The sequence below is a fragment of the Asparagus officinalis genome, chromosome 1 (genome assembly GCF_001876935.1).
Source record: "Asparagus officinalis chromosome 1, Aspof.V1, whole genome shotgun sequence".
In the NCBI taxonomy this organism is placed as follows: domain Eukaryota; kingdom Viridiplantae; phylum Streptophyta; class Magnoliopsida; order Asparagales; family Asparagaceae; genus Asparagus; species Asparagus officinalis.
In genome coordinates this window covers 117,502,871-117,527,397 of record NC_033794.1, presented here as the reverse complement: position 1 = coordinate 117,527,397, position 24,527 = coordinate 117,502,871, and the positions used below count along the sequence as shown (strand labels likewise).

Genomic DNA, 24,527 nt, shown 5'->3' with positions numbered 1-24,527 from the left:
AACACTTTCCACTTATCGACTCTCGTCAACAGAGCGATAGGTCTATAAAATACTGTTAGGTTAACATCACACCTCTAACAGTCACCCCCCAATGAACTTGTTAATCCTTTTTTCAACAAGAATAGCAAGTTGTCATTATAAAATCCCCAGTGGATTAAAGATTTTCTAGAATTATCCTAGTGATAATAAAGAAAATTTATGAATTTCACTCTAAGTGAAAATTCACGCCAAGTTAATGCTACACCTCTGGCACTTCCAATTTTCTTTCAGTGTTTCAAGTGAAAATATAACACAGGAAGAAAAAAATGACAAAGTCTATGTATTCAAAATCATAGCATCAAGTCTAAGAGGGTTCATTCTCTTAGCACAACGTTACATGTGGAACGGACTTAGACAATCCACATGCTAGCCCGACTCAAACGGTAGTCGGTAAATGCTTATTAAATCCGTTGATGGCTGAGGGTTTGCCAAAAATCCTATACATGTTTGCAGGCCCATCAGCTTAATAGATGTGAGTCGAGACTTAAAACAGATGCGCCAAAGATAAGTCTCAAAGACTTAGTCAAAAATGCACGGAAGCCACTTCCATGTCTTAAGTCAAAACGTTGAGGTCAGACCCGCGATGCAAAAACCGAACGCCGAGGTCACACCCGTGTTCCAAATTCAAAATGCAGGGTCCACCCCCACAGTCCAGAAGCAGGATTATGGCGCATACCTTTACACAGGTCCTACGTGCAAATCCCTTCAACCAAGATGCCTTCGAAGCAAGTGCAGAGAACAAATCCTTTACCACAAGGAATCAACAGCTCCAAGATCAGAGTTGAGATCCAAAGTATTCCGAAAATTCGTCCCAGTCAACCGCGAACTTTCGAAAACTTTGGAGGGGGTTCTGTAGGCTGTCTAAAAATCACAATAGATAGCTGATCCCCATAAAACACCGATGATGGAAGTTACAATCTGACGACTTCCAAAAGGCTACAATTTGAAGACTTTCACGTAGATCGCTGAAGGTTACAATCTGACGACCTTCACGACAACTGATGGAAGCTCTAATCAAACAGCCTTCATAACCAACATCGAGAGTTACAATCTGACGACTCTCATATATCAGAGAGCTAAAGCAAAGATTATAAAATGACGATCTTTGCAACGCTTCGACAGAAATAGACTACAAATCGACGGTCTCTTCAAATCAAACTGTGGAAGTCCTCCCCGCACACCAGCATCAAGACGCATCGCGTTCATAGCCACGAACGCAGCTCAACGCATCTCATAACGCAGCTCAAACGCAGCAGACGCAACTCCAATCGTTATCAGACGCAGTTCAAACAGTCGCTCAAACGCAGCTCCAATCAGCTGCAGAACGCAGCTCCAAATCGCTGCACAACGCAACTTCACAACGCTGCGTCCGAGCTTCCAGATGCTGCGTTCAAGCTTTTAGGCATTGCGTTTGGAGACAAAATTCATACCAGAACGCGGGCCTGCGTTTGACTCGAGCTGAACGGTTTCAAAACCGTTTCCCACGATCTGAGGGGATCACAACTCCACTCAGGAGTGATTTAAGGGGCGGTTACATCCCATTAGCCCCACTTAGGAGCGAATTAAGGAGGTGGTTACACCCCTTAATCCCCTATAAATAACAACAAACTCAACAGAGTTAAAGATCGGATTTTTGATAATCAGATCAGGGCTGGATCTTTCAGGGTCGGTTTGTTGGAACTTCTTGGCTAGTCAACAGGATCCTTAGAGCATTTCTGGAGCTTTGGAGATCGGCAACAAGATCTTCTTCATCCTTGGCTTATAACCGACTTTCGGTTAAATCAACTCTTTCATAGAGTTTCAAACTCGTTCAGAGTTCTCCACAACGTCAAATCGTGAGGAGAAGACTACGTTCCAGTGAAACAAGACGTCGGATCGTCAACGAGAAGCAAACTCGACGCGAGCATTCGAGGGAGGCATCTCATCGCTACCGTAAAGAACCCAGAATTAAACAAAGGAGAGAATCAAATTCATTCTCTTCTCTTTTGTAATCAGGAAATCCAATTGTAACTGAGATTAAAGGAATACAAATCAAATTTTCCTTTATTGTCTTTTTACTGCAAATTTTCCCACAAACAACATTACATAAGAGTTAATGGTGGCAATCATGAAAAATAAACGGTTTTAATTTCATAATTATCAACAAAGCAATTTCTAAACTTTTAATAGAAATTCTATTTTACAAGAAAATAGAAAATCACTACTATAAAATTTAGAAAATAGAAATTAAATTTCTTCTAACATTAAGAAACATTAAGACAGTCTTTAAATTTTATTTCATGCCCTTCACTCAAAACAGAAACAAATTTCTTATTATTATTATTTTTATTTACAATGCTTATTTCATGCCCTTCACTCAAAACAGAAACAAATTTCTTATTATTATTATTTTTATTTACAATGCTGAAGCTAGGGCTTTTATTTTCATTGTCAAAGTTAATCTTTTCATGTACTCTTACAATAAATTTGTAAGTATGTAAAGATAAACTAGAATGAATACATCATATATAAAAATCATTCACATTAGTAGACTCTACTAATCAATGGGTGAACTATCTTCAAAAGATATTTTTTTTATTAAGTGACATAATGCAACCTTTACAATTTTCTTTTTAATGACTTTCATTATTTAAATTTCCGTTCATGTTTAGAAACCTATTTTACTTTTCAGATTTCTCTCTTAAGAAAATTTTCTTTTCTTAAAACTGGACAATCCAATTCGATATCCATCATTATGGATTTAACCTACTTAATAATATTATTTTTCCTCTTTTTCTTTAACAACTTGTTCAATTCTAATAAAGCGATAGTTAAAATAAACAAAGAGTGAGATTAGGAAGTAAATATCACATCAACGTTTGATTTCGATCTTAACTTCCAACAAATCTAATTTGTCAATATATATCAAAACATCTTATGAAAATATATATCTGTTTTCATCTTATGAACATTACTTTTATCATTATTATCTTTAAGCAGGATTATGATTGATGATCTTTATCATCAATTACATCTGGTTAAGCGGGTATGTCACCTTAGACAATCATAGGCCAAACATTCAGCATTTGAAAATTAAATAGATTTCTTTTCCAATTTAATAGTTCGGGCTATCTAATTTATAATCATTCAATAACATATCAAAATGACAAAATTTAGTCATCATGTATAAGCAGAATATAATAACACAAATATTTCAAGTTATTATTTTATTATTGCACAATCATTACCAGGGATATTTTAAGTAATGATTTCATATTTAACATTTCTCTCATTTATTCAAATGTGAACAGGAAATCCAAGTTTAATTATAAACCTCCAGATTTTCAAGATCGAATATAATTAAACAAGGTAGAATCATCTATTCAATCATTAACAATTAACGATTTTCCTTTAAATTTTGGTCTTTGATATAAGATGTGCCCCACTATTTTAGAGAGCACCCCAATACATCAATGAAGTGTTAACCCATCAATCTAGCTATTTTATATAAAACAGGTGGCACTACCTATTTTAGTTTAGTGGTCCCATTATACATAAAATACTTGGCATCCTTATGCGAGATATAACAAGATAATAAATTTTAACAAACTCTATCCTTTGTAGCATCAGATAAGCTAAAAATTATTATCCAAGTTATATCTCTATGATGGAAGACCTTTAGATTTATATTTCTTAAAAATTAATCTATCTACTCTTCTATACAACTTTTGTTATTTATTATAACTGAGAGAAAATAACAATAATAAATTTCTAATAAATTCTAAACTGTTTTATTTAATAAAAAAATTAGAACAATTCTAGACCTATTAGTAATTTCCATGTATTACTTTAATCTCATGAAAAATTAAAATTAAACAATTTAAAACAATACAACCATGTCACATATATAATTTAAACAAGTATTTCAAAAATACAATGATACATTATCAATCAACAAGAGTTAAATAATCTTTTCAACACAAGAAAATAAATTATATATGTATATGGGCTTCAGAACAAATTCTACAACTGTTAGGGACTAATCAGAAATTAGTCTTATATTCAGATGGATCTTAAAACAGTTTCAAAATCAATCAGGGGCCTGAAACTAATTTCACATCAAATCCTAGTAGACTCAGAACAATTTCTGGATCAAACACAGGTCTATAACTAATTTTACAGTTATTTATCAATACTGGTGGACTTCAAAATAATTTCTGAATCAAACAGAGGTCTGATAATAATTTTACAACAATGTAGCAATAGTCAAAGACTTCAGAACAGTTTTTGGGTTTATCAGGAAGCTATAACTAATTTTATAGCATATTTGAGAATGTGATGGACTGCAGAACAATTTTTGGGTTAATCAGGATCTCAAATTAATTTTACAATAAAATTTAAATCTAATAGGGTTCGGGTCTGGTTCTGTTTGCGGGTCAGACCCGTTCAACTAAAAATTAAATATTAATGGGTTTGGGTTCATAACCCTTAATGACAATAAACCCAATAAGAGTTCATCTTCTTCAAAGAAGATCTAGGGTTTTGGTAGGGTTGTGGGATGACCCGCCGCCACCCTTAGTCGGGCGGCGGCGGCGGGNGGGCAACCGCACCGGCGGCGACCGATCTCCGGCGGTCCAACTCGCTGGCATTGCTTTTTTTTAATGAGATCAAATATCAACTAGGTCACATTTAATCAAATTAAAATAACCAAAATACATTATCTAATCAAAGAACCATAATAATGATCATATCAAAAACCTCAATTGATCTCTATCAAAAACTTTTTAAAAAAAAGTTCACTGATGAACAGTAACCTGTGAACAGTACTTCGCCGATGAACAGTGCCTAACCCTAATTTTAATCTTAAACAAAATTTAATTTAATTTAATCCAATCAATTAATCATAACCCTTGAACAACAAGAATATAGTTTGATCTAATAAAACTTTTAATTTAATCTAATTAATTTTAGTTTAACAAATTAAACTGAGATGAATAGTAACCCGATGAACATTGTTTCGGCCGATGAATAGTAATCCAAAAAATTTCAATCAATTTTTTTAATTTAATCCAATTAAATAATCCGAAAATAGTTCAAAACAAGATAAATTTAATCCGATGAAATTATTACAGATTGGATTCTAAACCCGCTCTGATACCATTTGTTGGAATCATGACATACATGATACAACGCAGTGGAAAAAGTATATCATGACTATTAATCAAAATTGATTAAAAGCTAGAAGAATACCGGAAATGCTTTTCGAGTTTCTACAATAATCTGTCCCGAGATCAATATGAAATAGCTTCCTCAAGAGAAAAAGCCTCCAATTGAAATCCACCCGTCACCGTAGAGGAGCAATACTGAGAGATATGTTCTTAAAAATCTATTTCTTCATATTATCTTCATAAGATTTTCAATCTCATCTATCTCCTCTCATAAGGCTACAATTTCTTCATATTATCTTCATAAGATTTTCAATCTCATCTATCTCCTCTCATAAGGCTACATATGAACCATATTTATAGCATTACACTAGTCTTAGAGATTTTAACTTTAAACAATTCATAATTATTTAAAACTCTATCCATAACAATTAAAGATAGAATAGATTTGTTTAAAAATTTTATCCATAACAATTAAGGATAGAAATAGAATTGCATTGCATGTATACCTCTTCTAATGACATTAGTAAGACCAATTGGTCCCATATCGAGAACTAATTATTAATCAAATTAATAATTTTAATTTAACAATCAAATTCCTATCCGACCAACTGTTCATAAAAGTTCTTCCATAATATGGGATTAAATAATATCTTACATTCACTCCCTTCCAGTATTATTTATTTTAGGCAACTCTTTTAAGCAGGACAACTCACCTATTTGCTCATGCCTAAATTTACAATTCCCATGAACATACATAAAAAACATTTTGAAACATCAAAATATTTTATTTTTATAAGAAAGTAAATTTTTAAAAAATATTTTCAAAACCACCTGCCGGCAGGAATTTAATAACTTCATGGGAATGCATAATAAATTAACTCATCATAATGAGCTTACTAGATCCTATCTAGACATCCATTATTTTCCTAAATGAAATTTAGCAACCCAATGTTTCAGGTTGTGTAGCGCTTGCTAAACAAGCTTAACCATCACATCAAAGCATACTAAATTATCAAATCGAAAATAACAATATCATCAAGTCAAATGGACCATGTAACAATTTGAATTCTCTATCTCTTAGGTGACTTATCCTAGAGAATTCAAATACGGTCTAGTGCTACACACATCATAATGCGTGCTTATGACATACACCCGGAGAATCTCTATTCCCGATGGTTGAGACCCACCACCATATCTCATATATCGGTGTCATGCATAATAACCTGTTATAACAAAGTTGTCCTTTACTAGTTATAGGTTAAGCACAAATTTAAGGAATTTCTAAGTTAGATCACATTTTCAAGCAAGTGACCATCACAGTGCATGATCTAACAAAATAACTTCTAAGGATATATATAACAATTATATAAATAATACCCAAATTATGTGCAACAATTAAATCTATTAACATTACAATATTATTACATAATATGTATTGGATGTTCAAGGGCAAATTATGATTACTATTCCAGCAATCTCTCACTTACCCTAACATCCAATCAGATGTAATCCTTTCTCCCATCTGTCAAAAACATTTTAAGACAATGGTCTATAAAAGGACATTGTTATCTGCTTAGCCATCTATTAAACCATAACATATTTCTTCTTATTAACCTTTAATAAGATAATTTTTCTTTCTAAGCATCTTGCAACAGCTCCATTACTATCAAATAATAATGAGAAAGAAAATTATTACAAGAAATAATATTAAGCTTATGGAGTAACTCATTAATCCATATTCCTTCTTTTAATGATTTAACATGGCACTACATATTCTGCTATTATTATTAATGATATAAATATAACCCGAAACAGACTTTCTATTATTAGGATTGGATTGAAAACTACTTACAAGATCAATAGCAACCTTTTTAGGACACATTTCCTTAAAGAGTGATTGTTTATGTCTTATAGGAACCTTTCCTTTCTTAGAATCTTATTAAGTTAAATCTTTTATAGATCTTATCCATATAAGTAGATTGTGACAATTCTATATATTTATTTCTCTATCTATATAGAGTTTAAGATCTACGATATAGAATGTCAAAAAAAAATCCTTCATAAAGAACTAAATCATACTTTTAATCATGACATTAAAATATCATTCTTAATGAGCAATATGTCATCAACATGCAATGATTGGAATATAATGGACTTACTTTATTGTTTCTTATACGCACATTATTTCTTTTTAAGGATATGATCAATTATTTCATCAAAATGAATGTTTGATTGATTAAGTTCATAACTTTAATTGATTCAATTAATCAATTTTATCTTCTTGAATTTTACATACTTGATTCTATAATATGTAAATATCTTCTTAAAGATATCCATTCAAGAAGGTTATTTTAAAATCTATTTATTGATATCTTATATTCATAACACGTTGAAATGACTAAATGGATCCTTATGCACTATAATATTACAATTAGAGGAAAAGATTCTTCAACAATTAATACACGTTTGTCATCAAATGTGACATCAGGTCTCTTACATGAAATCATGTGAGTGGGGGATTCTATTAGATTAGTTTTGCACAAAGCTGAGGGGCAGAGGTTTTAAACATTGAGTCAAGCGTATGGCTTTTTCTGCTACAGTTACAGTATATGGATTAAAAGGAATGCCAGGATTTTTCAAAATAAAAACAGAAGCGTGGAGTGTTTGGTTAAAGATATAAAGCTGGATATTTTGATCACAAATCTGAACACTCGAATTCCAGTTGAGAATAGAGAATGATTACTATCCTTGTAAAGCTCTGTGTATAAATTTATTTCTCTGAGCTTTGGTTACAGGTTTCGGTTTTGGATATCTCAAATTGTAAGAGATTTTTGATGTACTTTCAAGTTTTCACATTGGTGGATAAATAAAATCTTTTCATTTACCAAAAAAAAGTATACATGATTATTAGAAGTAACCAACTAAATTATTATAATAATTATATATCAATTATAATAAAATAATTAAAATAATAGCATAAATAGAATAATATATTACTAACATACTATTAAGAATTATGTTTATAGACGTCTAAAAATGCTTATACATATCCAAATACAGCTCAAGATAAAGAGAAGATAATGAATGTAATTATCTAAGTCATAATGGATCATCCAAAGCCAAAAGAAGCAAAGGAACAGGTAAAACAACATAGAAGAACAAAATGAATACCCGCGACAAGGTACACTGATGCGCATAGGTGCGATAGTGGAAGGTGACATGCAAGCAAAGAGAGTGTCTAGCCTATGATAAGTTGTAGAGCTCTTCGCTAGCTTTCCAACGCTTCTTGGATCACCTTATTTCGATATCAGACGAGGGAGTTAGAGCCAAAATACCCGAGACAACGCAAACTGCCTCGGAGGTGCGCGACAATGGTAACTAACGCGGCAATGGCACAACAGTGGAAGGTGATGCACAAGGAAAGAGAGTGTCTTGCCTATGGAAAGTTTTATAGCTCTTCGATAGCTTTCCAACACATCTTGGATTACCTCATTCCGATATCGGACGAGGGAGTTAGAACCAAAATACCCGAGACAACGCAAACTACCTCGGAGGTGCGCGACAGTGAACACTGACGCGCATAAGTGCAGCAGTGGAAGGTGACACGCAAGAAAAAAGAGTATCTCACCTATGAGAAGTTGTAGAGCTCTTCATCAGATTTCCAATGCATCTTGGATCACCTAATTCTGAGATCGTACGAGAAAGTTAGAGCCAAAATACCCGAGACAGCATAAACTGTCTCGGAGTTACGCGGCAGTGGTAACTATCACGGCAATACATGACAGTTACAACTGTCGTGCACACTGAGAATCTGAAAATGTTATTTTTGATAGTTTTCTTGAGTTTCATGTGGCCCACATGACTTATTAACTGCTGGGGGTCACTTATGAACGTGGGGGAGCAGTTACAAACAGAAATCACACCCATAACCGCTGAAATAAAGGCAATTAAAGATGGTGGGAGTGGTTATGAAAGCTAAAAAACTACCTCCTTTAGCCGCGTCAGTGTCCACTACATAGAGGGTCAGACTTGAGTGACCCGCGAGCTGAAGGGTCAGACTTGAGTGACCCGCGGCATGGAGGGTCAGACTGGAGTGACCCACGAGCTGGAGGGTCAGACTTGGGTGACCCGCGAGCTGGAGGGTCAGACTTGGGTGACCCGTGGGCTGAAGGATTAGATTTGGATAACCTGGGGGCTGGAGGGACAGACTTGGGTGACCCGCGAGGTGGAGAGTCAGATTTGGGTGACCCGCGGGCTGGAGGGTCAGATTTGGGTGACCCGCAGCTTGGAGGGTCGGACTTGAGTGATCTGCGACTTAGCGGATCAGACTTGAGTGACCCGCAGCTTGGCGGGTCGGACTTGAGTGACCCGAGGCTTGGCGGGTCAGATTGAAGTGACATGTGGCTTGGAGGGTCAGATTGAAGTGACCCGCATTTTTTGAGCTTTTCGACCGCTGTTTCGTACTTTGGCCTCTAAGTTTAATGCAGTCTTGGTTGTTTCTTGGCTATGTCCTGTAGGCTGTCTAAAAATCACGATAGACAGTTGATCCCCCATCAAATGCCGATGATGGAGGTTATAATCTGACGACTTCCAGAAGGTTACAATTTGAAGATTTTTATATTTTCAAGGAGCCAAGATGAAGATTACAAGATGGTGATCTTTGCAACGCAAAAGAGACTACAAATCGACAGTCTCTTCAAATTCAGACGCGGAGCTCACCTATGCGTCCCAGATTCAAAACACATAGCTCGTGGCCACGTTCCAAACTCCCAGAACAAAACGCGGAGGTCCTCCCCGTGTGTCAACAACAAAACGCAGGGGTCGAACCTGCGTTGCAACACCAAAACGCGGAGGTTCTCCCCGTGTGTCAATATTGAAACGCTGGAGTCAGACCCGCGTTGCAGCATCAAAATGCTGGGGTCAGACCCGCGTTGCAACATCAAAACGCTGGGGTCAGATCTGCGTTTTTTGTGCTTGATTGGTTCAAACAGAACCTGAACGGTTTTAAAACCGTATCTCCACTTAATGGGGTCGGTTACACCCCATTATGGAGAGATTTTAGGGGGGATTACACCCCATAAACCCTTGAACAGTTTCAGAACTGTTTCCCATGATTTGTGGGCGGTTACACCCCACTTAGGAGCGATTTAAGGGGTAGTTACACCCCTTAATCCTCTATAAATAACTGAAAATCAATCCAGTTCAGGGGTTCGATCTGTTGGAATTTCTTGGCTCGGATTGACCATTCGGCTTGGCAGCAATAGGAGAGATCCTTGGGTGAGCTTTTGAGGGGATCGGCATCATCCTCCAAAGAAGATCATCTTCAACGTTTGGCAACGAGGAGCTTCTTCATCCTTGGCTTATAACCGACATTCGGTTAAATCAACTCTTTTTCAAGAGTTCAAACTCGTTCAGAGTTATCAACTCATCCAGAGTTCTAACTCGTTCTGAGTTCTTAAACTCGTTAAGAGTTATTCATCAAACTTTCCACAAAAGTTCATCGTTCCCACAGGATAAAAGACGGTCGGATCGTCAATGGAGAGCGAATTCGACGCAAGCAATCAAAGGAGGCACTCCATCGCTACCGAGAAGAACCCAGTTTTTAAACAAAGGGGAGAATCAAATTCATTCTCTTCTCTTTTGTAATCAGAATCCAAATTGTAATTGAGATCGAAGGAATACAAATCAATTTTTCTTTTATTTCTTTTACATCGAATTTTTCCACAAACAAAAGATGGCGACTCTGCTGGGGATAATGATCGTCAGAAGTGTAATGTTAACTTGACGATATGAAAGATTCGTTACTCTTAATCCAGTGGATTCTAAGTAATCAACCCCCAGTCTTGATTAAGACTTAGCAGGGGAATAAAAAGAGGTAGACGAGGCACATCGTCTAGTGGGACACTATCCATAAAGTCGGAATAGAGTCACATCACTAGGTAGGCTATTATCTGATGAGTTTGACTATCAGAGGTAACTGTTAACGTGATAGTTTTTTGTGGACCCGCCATCCTACTTGAAGAGGATTGACAAGAAAATTTGGAGGGAATGGACTATCAGAGGTAATCATTAATGTGATAGTTTTGATAGACCCGTCATCCTACTTGAAGAGGATTGGTGGGGGAATTTGGAGAAAATAGACTATCAGAGGTGATTATTAACGTGATAGTTTTAGTGGACCTGCCATCCTATTGAAGCGGATTAACAAGTTGATGGACTATCAGAGGTAAATGTTAACGTGATGATTTTTGTGGACCTGCCATCCTACTTGAAGAGGATTGACAAGAGAATTTGGAGGGAATGGATTATCAGAGGTAATCATTAACGTGATAGTTTTGATAGACCCATCATCCTACTTGAAGAGGATGTAAATATCCATGAACCTGCCATCCTGCTTGCATGGGATCTTTGCCTGTGCCTGGGATGTAAATATCCATGAACCGCCGCGGATCAGATCAGTTTGACAGATTACAGAATCAAAGCTTCTACTTCACGAATGAAGTATTCGCTGCAATGATAATCTTGACCAATCGAGATTACGGCTTTTCTCGAGATTAAGACTAAGCTTAAATCCGGAGGAATAGGGTACGGGTCTCAGATCTCTTGAACTCCACTCTTTATGCACAGGAACTCGCTAAGATCTGCTAACCCTCGCTGTAAATTCGTGGCTCCACTCTCCAATTCGGCAGCGTTTCGCCCTCTTGATATCCTCCCTCTGAACTGAGCCCCTAGACCTGTATTTATAAGCTTTAGTTGAGGGGTTTTCGGATCAAAATGAGTGATTTGGCATTATCGTCAGTTAATAATGGCCTAACCATATTTGTGGATGATATCAAGTCAGTTGGGAACCACTGGAACAGATACATCCTAAGAAAACCGCTTAAAACCGTCGAAAACGTGTCTTGGGGTCGGAACTGTGCGATATGCCCTGCTGACCCGCGGGGGGCCTGGGTCGGCACGGTCTGACCCACACGGGGCACGGGTCGGCTGCGTCCGACCAGTGCGAGCGCGGGGGTTTTGGCCTTTGGTGTTTTTTAATTTTCCGAGACGAGACTTGTACTTTCTGCCGTTTTGCGTATTTGATCGTCTTGTTGACTTGTACGCATTGTTAACTTGCTTCATGTGTTCGTTAGCTTCTTTACGGCACTTGGAGTTGATCGATGCACGCAAGCTGACTGAGGAGTGCGTTCGGTCACTTGGAACTGACTGACGAGCGTGGGCTGATTGACGAGTGCGTTCGATCACTTTGGATCTGACCGATAAGCATGTCAGGCACTTTGGATCTGCCTGATAGGCATGTCGGGCACTTTGGATCTGCCTGACAGGCACGTCAGGCACTTTGGATCCGCCTGACAGGCGCGTCGGGTAGTTTGGATCTGACAGACGTGCATGACCTAACTGACAAGTGCGTCTGATCACTTATGGCTGACTGACGTGCGCGGGCTGACCGACAAGTGCGTGTTGACTGACGTACGCGCGTTGACTGAGGTGCGCAAGCTGACTGATGTGTGCAGCGGCCAATTGGATAATTCATCATGAATCGTCTACTCTTTGTTTCGAGCTGTGTACGGACACCTATAGGTATTTTTAGACGCCTACAATGCTCGGGCTGGCTGAGGACGAGCGGACGACCAGGACGTTTGGAGAATGAGGGGAAAGAAAAAGAGAGAGGGGTTGAGAATGAGAAACGGTGCTAGGGTTTGGGTTGGGATAATGTTTGGATATTTAAATTTAGCCCCTCAAAGTTTTAATACTATTAAATTAGTCCCCTAAATCATAGAAATTGCAATTGCATCCCTCAAATCTAACTATTATTATAAAATTTTCTTTTACATCCTTGAGTTCAGAATCAATAATTGGAATATTTCAATATTAGTCTCTCAAATCTTAAATATTTCCAAATTACTCCCTCACATCTTTAATATTTCCAAATTACTCACCCAAATCATGAATATTTCTATTACATTCCTCAAATCATCACAATATTTACAATTAGGTTACCTGGTTAACACCGGTTAAATTTAAATATTCCTTTAAATCTAACTATTATTACCAGTTTCTCTTAACTTTTAATTATAAAAATCCAACCCATTTGGACCTAGTTGATCCATTAAAACGTGGAAACCCAAATCCATTAAAAACTTCTTTATATATCATATTCCTAATTAATTAAAAAGGGCTATAATAAGTTCTGGTATATTTATTCTGCTAAAGAATTTAATTTTTAAGTATAATTAAAATTCATAAATAAAAATTATTCCTTTATACTATATATATGATGTGTATATATTTAGATCAAAATTTAATTAGAAAATAGATTTAAGATTATTTGAGTCTTAAATTCAGTATATAAAACTTAAGTAAGTGGTTAAAAACACGACATCATATATGTAAAATACAAATAATAACTTGTGATCAATTTTAAATAAATATTTAATAGACAAACGAATCAAATATACATCTGGTCAAATTCTAATCGTTAGCAAACTCGAATACTAAAAAATAAATTTTAAAAATAAAAAATAAATTTTAAAACTAACATAGAATCTGCTAGCATAAATAATAGTAGAGCTCATCGAATCTGCTGGTATAAAGAAAAAAGAGTAGTAGAGCTCATCGAATCTGCTAGCATAAAGAGTAAAAAACAAATTTTTAAAACTAACATAGAACTCCTAATTAATTGAAAAGAGCTATAATAAGTTCTCGTATATCATTAGCAAAATCAATATGGTTACATGTTCGTAACGCGTATAACTAAAAATGATATCATCATTGGTCTCTCACCATTTTCTATTCATTTTCACTTTTCTCATCATTTTCTCTAAAGTAATCAAAGATGAAGCCAAAAACTCACAAATATGACATCATATATGCAATAGTACAAATAATAACATGTGATAAATTATCGAACTATTTGTTAATTATTTGGTTCATTTACATCCCTAGATATGTTAGCAATTTACATAATTTATTGGACTACTTTTAAAATATTATAGATTTGAGGGACTAATATTAAAATAATTCTTAATTTTTTGTGGGGATCACTCTTTAACAATGGGATAATCTATCACTAATGTTAAATTTTTTACGATGAGCACATTAGTGTTGGCGACGGATTCGATCCGTCACCAATAAGTATTAGCGACGGATCAAATCTGTCGCCAATAGTATTGGCGATGAATGTGTTCCGTCGCCAATACTTATTGGCGACGAATTCGATCCATCGCCTGGTGACGGAACACATCGGTCACTAATAAGTATTGGCGACGGATCGAATCCGTTGCCAATAAGTATCGGCAATGGAACGCATCCGTCGCCAATAAGTATTGGCGACATATCGAATCTGTCGCCAATGCAAACATTGGCGATGAGGTATTGACGACAGGGCTGTTTCCGTCACCAATGTTTATATTGGCGACGAATTTCAAATCCGTCGCTAATACCGCGTCGCCAATGTCCAGTTTTTACTAGTGTATATATAAATATTTTATCATTATTGTAAACCAAATAAATTCTCCCTTTTTCTGAAAAACCTACTCCTACCAATGATAGTTCTTCAGTCCTAATTCCTACAGGGGCGTAGCTATTAAGGCCTTGCCCTGGGCAGCTGCCCAGGGCAAGAAAATGAAAATTTTTTTAATACCCCCAGTCTACGAGTCCGTCCGAGGTCTCCCAGCGGCTCGTCGATGCGACCCACAGGAGCGATCTCAAGGCGGCAACGGAGTGCCTCGTCGATCCCGCCGTCGACGTGAACTTCGCCGGAGCCGTCTGCTTCAAGGGGAGGAAGGCCGAGGTCGTGATCGGAGAGGAGGTCTCCGATGAGGTCATGGTTGAGTACGAGGAGTACAGGACTGAGGTCTCCGCTCTGTTCCTCGCTTCCCACGCTGGGAATCTAGGGCTCGTTAAGAAATTGCTGGTATGTATGTGATCGAGATTCTTTTTTTTTTTTTTTTGTGGAATTTTAGAGCTTAATGCTTAATGGTCTTATTAGTAGTTATTAGTACCAATCTCTGCTCCCCCTAATTTTTTTTTAACAAATAACTGTATCGATGCTTTGGTTGAAGATCGGGATGTTTGAGTAAATGAAGCCTCCTTCCTTCTGTTTTTTGTCATTTCTTGAAAAGTTGTTTAGTGGGTGATTTTACTAGCGACCGCTATCTGTTTGTTGATGTCTCCTCTCCCCTCGTCACCACATCCTCATCCCGCTGCCAGCATCGCCGCCTCGCCTTCCTTCCACTTCTTAGATCCAGACCCGTAACCACCTCTAGCTCTCGTCCCCGCCGACAGCAACCGCCCTCCAAGCCTCCTCCTCCCTTTCCTCCGCCACCTTCCCCATTCACCGTCCATCGCCTCCTTGTCCTCCTCCCCTCCACCTCAGCTCCTCTGCCCATCTTGCATAGAACCGGGCCTCCAAATTGTCAGCCACGCCTCTGCTCTGAGCCCTCTCTTCGCCGAGCAAGCCTTTAGCCCTCGACGGCTCGACCGATCGAGCCTCGACGTCGATACCAAGCTCTCCGAGACTTCGACGACTGCCCCGACCAAATCCTCGCCGTTGTCGACGCCCTCCTCGCCTCCCAGAGCAAGCCCTCGACCGCTCGAACCTCAACGCCAATCCCAAGCTCTCCGACGACCGCCCCGACCAAATCCTCGTCGTCGCCAACTCGCCCAGGGCAAGAAAAATTCCTGGCTACGCCACTGAATTCCTACCCATGTGACTTATTGGTAACTCACTCAAAGTTCAATGATCATGCAAAATCAAGAAGATCTAAAACACGCCAATCCTAACAACTTGAGGAGGAGACCAAAACGGAAAGAAAGATCAAATCCAACTTCAAAAATTTTCCCAACAACTTAGGACCAATCCTGAGGCCCAAATCCCTATTCAAAAACTCAAATCCCCTCTATTTCAACTTTCAAGTCAAAATCCTAAATCCATATTATCTATATTATTGTACAATTAACTTAGTGGGCTTGACAAAAAAAAGATAGAGCATTGCTTCGGTGCTCCCAAATTAACATTTTTTAGCATTTTTAATTTGGAAAAAATAATTAAAACTGTCTAGAAAGATGGAAGGGTATTTTTGTCCAACCAATTTACATACTTTTCTAATTATCCTCTTCCAAAACTATTCTTTGTTTCCTCCATCTTTGTTCTCTCTCTTGTTGCGTCAAATCTTCACCGCCAGAGTCATCACCGAACTCTACCCGACCCCTCTCCTCCACTCGTGCCTTCTCACTGACCTTCCGCCCTCTCCTTCGCTCCGGAGACCTGTCCGCCTTATCCTTCCTCCTCGAATCCAACCGATCCCCTCCTCTGGTTGCTATTTTTCTTTTTTAATTAATCATTTTCTTTAAGGTGTTTATTATGATCCCGCACTCTAAATTTCGATGATCAATTGTTATGCCATTTTACAAGTTGTTCTTTGTATCAATCTGAACTATAAATTTTAGATAAATAAAAATTATCAAGGAGAAACACAATCAGATGACTGACTCTACGAAAGTATAACATTGATGATATTATCTTTTTCTACAAAAGAAAAAATTAAAAAAGGAATTTTTAATTACCTTACATATTTCCTCCCTCGATGAAATTAGTTGGTGTGTTGAATGCCGCTAAATTTTGGAAGAAAAATTGATATTCTGATAAAAGAAATTATTCAAATTTTGTGGAAGGGAGGCGTATACATTATATAAGAAGAAAAAATTGAATAAAGTTTCGTGGTCAATGATCCCAGAGATCTTACATCTGTTTTATAACTTAATCACTTTGTATTAGTTCCTAAATCACCCTTATGGTTAATTTAAAAGTTCTATCTATTTACTAAAATGTCAGTGGAACTCCTTTTAACTAACGTATCCTACAATTAAGGATTAGAGAGCTAAATATCCGGTTTCACAATTACATTTCCTGCCATCGGAACTCCCAACTGATTTTTTGGGAGCATCGAAGCGGTCGGCAAAAAGATATAGGTAGAAATGGTCATACAATCCACAAAAAATAAACGGCATTACTATAACTCTATGGTACCGTTTGGCAAAGGGTTAAGTGAGGGGTTAAGGAGACTTAACCCCTTCTTAACCTGCCAAACACAAAAAAATCTATATAAGAGTTAAGGTGAGTTAACCCTCCATAATTTGCCAGACATAAAAAATATAGAAGGGTTAAGTTAACCCCTCTAGAGGGGTTAAAATGAGTTAACCCCTCAAAATGAGGGGTTTACTAATACTCCTATTTAGATAGAATAAGAGTTAACCCTTCTAATTATAAAGAAAATAGTCAAAATCATTGTTATTCCCAAACACTAAAACTGATCATAAGGGCTAAAATAAAACTTATTTAACGGGTTAATAATTTAGTCATTCGGATTATCAAATGGGCTAAGTACATTAATCCTTCTCTTTAACCCCTCTTCATTAACCCTTTGCCAAACGGAGCCTATATGAATAGAACTCTATCACATCTCTCTAAACTGTAACTATGAAATTGTACGTGCAAATCTCTCTCTCTCTACCATAACTATGACTGTGCAAAAAATTCATTTAAAAAGAAACATTTGTGCAAACAATTATAGAATAGAAAATTTTAGCACAACATTGTTTTTTTTTTCTTTCCTTTTCTCTGTATTTGTTTGTGGTAAGTAATCTTATTCACCGGTAGTAAAAGAAGCGCAAAGCTGTTTATGTACAAGAAGTCCGCATTGGCAAATTATGCCAAGCAAAACCACTCAGACTAACTAAAAGAAAGATTCTCTCCAATACTAACATCAAAGGTAACTCCCACGAACCAAAGCAAAAACCTCATTGCCAGGATCTTCTTCTAGCTAAAAATTCAGGGTCAATCCTCATAGTTTGACACTAAACTCTATTAGCCTGTGTATCCTTCAAATGCACTACTCTGCTGGAAAGAACTTTGATCTCAAAAATGATCTCCTGCAAGCATTGCTCAATTAAGATGTACTTACGCTGAAAAACATTTTTATTGCTGGATATCCACAAATGATATATGCAGGCTGCAACCGAAGCTTTATGAATATTGTGAACTGCAGAGTTTCCTCTCATAACCTTCTCCACCCATTTAGTGATATCATTCCATCTACAAGGGGCATCAGGTACTTGGATGAATCTCATGACAGCTTTCCAAACTTGTAAAATGCAATCAAACTCAAAAAAGAGGTGGCTTGATCACAGCAAAGTGGACAGGTATCCTCATCAACAATACCAAAGCTCTTCATTTTGTACTGTGTAGGCACCCTAGCTATCTAAACATGCAATCCAAAATATAAATGCTTGGGGACTATATAATAGGACTATACCAATCTAGTCTATTTCTTTTTATCACCACCTGTAGCAAGAAGTTCGTATGCACTTGAGATGCTAAAAGCTAGCTTCTCCCCCTTCCATCTGCACCCCAAATCATCAATATCAATACATTGTTTTCCTTATTAAAATCAAAGATGAAAGATAACTTTTGAGATCTATGATGCTTTAAAAAGAATGACAATAAATTTTTGAAAGATGCATTATAACAAACATTTGTTTATACTTAATAACCATTTTAATAAATTACTTTAAAATGTATTAAAAGACTTAAATTTTAACAAGCAGATCTAAAGCACACAATTATTCATGAGCTTTTGTTTCACCTTAAAGCATATGGTTATATTCTATTTTTTTCTTCTTATACAAATAATATTAAATAAAATAAGTGTATCTGTTTATTATGTTCATTATGAACATGATTCTATAACAAAAGAAATAAAACTTATACAAATAACATAGATAGAGGATAAAAAGACTTATACTTTCCCACATGATAGAATAGTTTCACCATATTAAGATCTCACATTACAACTAGATCTACTATAATTTTTACATAATATGATTTGTTTAAAAATAATTTTTTGCCTTTCGCACATGCATTCGCACATGTAGCAATGCTAGTAAACTCTTGTTCTAAGTTGTAGGAGTGGGTTGAATCCATTATGAATTTGTAGGATCCATTTGTAGATACAAACCATAAAATGCTATTATTTGCTTTAAAAAACTAACTCAATAATTTATTAGATCCTTATTTGGGAATAAGTCATATGTTATCCCACATTCATGCTACATACTTTTTCAAAGAACTGAACACCCAACATTCAGAATCTCAACAAAAATGGTGAATTTGTGAATTGATTATTACATTCAATATCCTCTCAAGTATAGTAGGAAAAGAAATTAGCAAAATAAAAGTATCCGTGTCAAATGGTCCTAGTAATATTCAGGAGTTCGACTACAGCCATCAAATTAAACTTCTACATTCATCCACTTCCGGCAAAAAAAAAAAACTGTTACAAGTTTTCTGATCAACTCGTACTGTTTTATTTAACTGTTCTAAATTGTAGCTGTATGAATCATGTTTAATTTTAAAGGCAACCCTGATGTATATATTAGATGTACAATCGGATCAAAACGTAGCGACAAATTCTTTCGCAGAGGTTTTCTCGAAAAACCAAACAATTTCAGCCCTTCACGACCTTAACAACTGCAAAATTTGGGAATTTCCAAGTCACCGTCGCAAGCACCCATAAATGAGCGCCGAAGGGTGAGAACCCAAAATAGAACCCAAGCTTTGAGAGGACATTAGAACGCAAGCCCATCACCCATTCCATGTCCCTGAGGATAACATTATCATCGTACCCTGCCACGTGGCACTCAAAGAGGGGTGCCTGACGATAAGGGTATCATCCACCCACACCCTAACATGTGGTGTCTCGTCCCTCGCATCAACCAACGGTCACAATGAGCCTAAACATCCAATAGCCTAAGAATCAACCATTGGTTTTGATAGATAGAGGGCCAAAGGTTATATATAGCTGAGTCATTGAGGATAGCAGGTATTCAAGCTCATTACTTCCAAGTAAAAGGGGGTAGGGAGAAAGTCTTGAGAGGAAACTTTTTGAAATGGCCTCTTCGATGATGGTCTCCTCTGCCGCCGCTGCCGCCCGTGCCGCCCCGGCTCAGACCAACATGGTCGCCGCCTTCAGCGGCCTGAAGTCCACCTCTGCGTTCCCCGCCACCCGCAGGGCCAGCGCTGACCTCGCCAAGCTCCCAAGCAACGGCGGAAGAGTTCAATGCATGAAGGTAATTTATTCAATAATAAACCATGCAAACGCCTTAGTATATATTGAAAACTAGCTATGCGGCTCTTTCGCGCTTTCGATCTCATATTTAGCCGATTTTTGTGCGACGTCGCAGGTGTGGCCTGTTGAGGGCATCAAGAAGTTCGAGACCCTCTCCTACCTTCCTACCCTGTCCATTGAGCAGTTGATCAAGCAGATTGAGTACCTTATCCGCAACGGCTGGATTCCCTGCCTGGAATTTTGCCACGTAAGTAGCCAAGGGACAAGCCCCTCTCTTGTTTACAAATTTGAGATATCAAACACAAATTTTGTTTGTTAACAAAGAAAAATAACATTTTCCAACACATTCCTAGCTTTGAGACAGGATTAATTCCTGGTAATTAATTTTGCTGAAATGACTCATCACATTTCAATAGTTCTGGTTTGGAATCCATGGAAAGAAACGAACCCCTTAACCACTCATGCATCAACAATACGATTGACAATGCAGGAGGGATTCGTGTACCGTAAATACCACGCCTCCCCAGGGTACTACGACGGCAGATACTGGACAATGTGGAAGCTCCCCATGTTCGGGTGCACCGACGCCATCCAGGTCGTGAAGGAGCTCGACAACTGCAAGGCCGAGTACCCCACGGCATTCATCCGGATCATCGGATTCGACAACAACCGTCAAGTGCAGTGCGTCAGCTTCATCGCCTACAAGCCCCCTCAGTAAATGATCCGGAAGTCGACTTCCGACTAGTTTCCGCTTGATCATTTGGAAGTGCTTTCCTTTTCAATTTCCAATATTTCTTTGCCACTGGTTTTTTTAGATTGTTGCATGTTGGTATATATATATAAGTATTTATATAGCCGCTCTCTCTCCAACGGATGAGAGTTGTATTGATGATATGTATGTTGGTGATGAGTAAGTTATAGGTCCGGCTACATGGTATATGAATGAATTATGTTGGCTATGATGGATGTCGTTATTTTTTGTTTGCACGGATCAAGTGTTTGCTTGCTTTTTGCATTACATTAGTTTGTGAGTTCATTCGTAATATACTTGCTGTTGATGTTAATAATCAAACAAGTAATATAGTGGGGACGAGGTTGATTAGGGGGGCGCTCCCTTCTCCGAATATCTAGTTTTGAGTTGAGTAGCTTCAGCCTGCACAAATAGCAACTCGTGAGAAGACAATGACTAGTTCCCCCGTGGTTCCTCGGACGATCAAATTAGTTGATGGACTTGAGTGGGAAAATGATGAATTGTGTGAGTTCTAATGTGTAGTGCAGTATAATTTGCAGATATTGCTTGGAAAACTAGCCTCCCCTCGATATTTAGAATAGTACCTCTACTTATAGTGGTGAAAAAATAATAGAATGGTAATCTCAGCCGAGTACAGGATGGCGGTAAATATGTATACTTGGAGGCTACGTCAGCACCTACTTTACAGGTGTCAGTCGGTGAGTGGAGGAGAGGCCACCTCAGCATTTAATGTGAAGTGATTGGACACAATGGCGATACCGACGTCGTCTGATGTGTCATGAAGACTATAGGGGCTAGAGATATGATGGCGCCTACCTAGCATTTAATATAACGTCGACGCGTTATCAGCGGGGAAGGCTCGAGGTTGAAATCGTCTTTTGGCTTGGCCAAGAAGTGACGCCTTTAGAATCGACCTCGCAAGGCGTCGAATAACTGGTTGAGTGGGCTTGTAGCGAGTCATCTACGATGAGAAAACTGACAAGTACCGCCATTCGAGTCGACCTAAGGAGATGTCGACTCGACAAGTCGACCTAAGGAGATGTCGACTCGACAAGTCGGCTAAGTCGGGATTCTTGGTGGTTCTGACCGTCAATATGATTTTAGCGGTGCTTGTAGGGGAAAATTTATCCATTGCTGGCAAAGGATCGTACTTTGGAGACTGAAAATACCAAAACAGTTGGCCTCTTTCGCTTGGAGTCGGTTTGGGTCGGATCCGAGTGAAATGACAGTAGCTTTGACTGGCCTTTCCGCCGTTGGGTTGCAGAGTTTGGCACTCAATTCTGGGAGAAGTCCAAGGGCATGTTGATTGGAGTGTCTTCGTTCCCCTGCTCACCCCGGAAGGAGGTCCCAGAGGGCGATAGGTTCTTCGTGGAGGCACCTTTCGACAGAGAGAGCTCGGTCTTGGCGTTGATGACTGCCCAAGTCCGAGCTATCCAACAGTTCACCCTCCCAAAGGACGAGACATTCTTGCGGGAGATGCCAAGCGTTGGCTTGCACCTGGCCCTCAAGAGTTACTTGATTCGGAGGGCGTTGGTGGAGTCGGAGCTGTTCTGCTAGCTCTCCCACATGGACAACTCCCCTCCTGAGTGGTAGGCAGACTTCTTCAAGGAGAAGTCGGTCAGGAAGGAAGCAGAGAAGAGGATCACCGCCTTGGAGGCAGAGCTAAGCAGCAACGAGGCCAGCTGGCGCCGGGAGCTAGATGTGAAGGATAAACTCCTCAAGGGGTACAGCTCCTACAGTGCTAAGCAGATGGCCTCCGTCGAGAAGCTCCAAAGCGAGGTGGTCCGGCTGAAGGAGGAGGTTGGTCGCCTTCAACAAGGAATCTCTTAGCGCGACTACCGCCTAACTTCTCTGGAGGGGAGATCGAGTCCTAGAGGCATTTCAGGGTGACGGTTGAGGAGGATGCTCGATCGAGTCGTCTCTCGGTTGAGCATCTGAAGTGAGACCTCGAGGTGGAGCGCTCATCCTACCAGACGTCTGTCGTGACCATGAAGGACCTGGAGGATCGGCTCGTGAGCTTGGACTCGGAGCAGTACAAGGCGAAAGTGGTCGACGATTGGCGTCAGGGTCCCTTAGGAAAAACTAAGATGGTCTTGGCTTGCAAGACTGGTGTTGACTACCTGGCCTCATTGCTCCCTCCTGCCTCTTGCCTTGCGCCTAACCGACTTTACCCGCCCTAAGTTACTTCCTGTCTTGACATCTTAAAGGAGATTGAGGTGAGTGGAGTGGGGTTGGAACTGGCGTTGGGCGACGACGATGACAACGAATCAGGGGACGACCCCGGAGAAGTCCCTCCCGCTTCCTCTTCTACCGCTCCCGCCCCTGTAGCCTCCGCAAAAGACCTCCCAAGCACTACTCCCGGATCTGGTCGAAAGGCCTGAGGGCTTGTATCTTTTCTTTTCTTTTTATAAATATCGACATGGATAATATAATAAACTTTGTAATAAAATTTGAAGTTGGGACTTTGTTGTCATTCTGGAATTTGCCTTTAATTATTCATTGTTTTTTCTTTGTTTCCTTATAGCTTTGTTCTGATTGAGAGAACAAGTGTTGATTGTTGTGAGTCAGTCATGTGGGGATGACCCGAATGCTGAGGGGTCGGGACGACTGGCTCGTTTTACGCCTTTTGTTGGCGAGATGTCCGGGTCTTTTTCTCGATGAAGACCGGCAAGTTGAAGTGCCTAGGTCTTAATAAGGATGCCTAGATCTTTTTAGTAAAATAACAACCCGAAGGTTGGGTGCCTAGGTCTTAATGAGGACGTCTAGGTCTTTTCGACAAAATGATAACCCGGAAGTTGGATATCTAGGTCTTTATAAGGACGCCTAGGTCTTTTCATCCTGCTATGTTAGTTGAGTTGTAAATGTGGGAGCCGACCTAATGGTAAGTGTGCCTTGGGTTTACCCTGAGAAGGCACCAAGGGCTTAGAATTCCTGCATAGATTTCGCACCATGAGAGTGCGACATAAGAGTCTGTTTCAAAAAGACTTCATTTATAATGAATAAAACTTTGTACAAGATCATGAAAACTGATCATGTTGATGACCCCCTTATGGCTAGGCTCTGGATGTCAGCTATCCTGGCGCGGTTGAGGACGAGGTGACTGCGATCGGGATCTACTATTCGCCTTGACTGAGGGAGCTTCCCTCCGGTCTCTTTGAGAGCCAAGCTTCTTCAAGTACCCTCTCTCGATCAGGTTCTCAATGCCCCTCTTTAGGATATGGCAGTTGTTGGTAGGGTGGTCGTGATCTTTGTGGTAGCGACAATACTACCGGGTATCTTGGCTCCGTGGATCCGACCTCATCTCGAGAGCATGCTCCTTAAGGTGATCCTCCTTTTGGACCACGGTGAGAGCTTCTACAAGGAAGGTGTTGAGGACTATAAGAGCAGGCCTCGGCATCGGGTCACTCCGTCGATCCCTCTTGTCAGACCGATTGGAGCAGGAGTCGACTCTCGGGGAGTCTC

The 24,527-nt window shown here is 38.9% G+C and overlaps 1 protein-coding gene across 1 annotated transcript; it reads left to right on the top strand.

Moving 5' to 3' along the window:
* Nucleotides 20,067–21,288, top strand: LOC109829156 (ribulose bisphosphate carboxylase small chain, chloroplastic-like). Its single transcript, XM_020396292.1, has 3 exons — nt 20,067–20,315; nt 20,430–20,561; nt 20,805–21,288. Exons 1-3 carry the CDS (start codon nt 20,136–20,138, stop codon nt 21,030–21,032), a joined length of 540 nt encoding a protein of 179 aa, XP_020251881.1. The 5' UTR covers nt 20,067–20,135; the 3' UTR covers nt 21,033–21,288.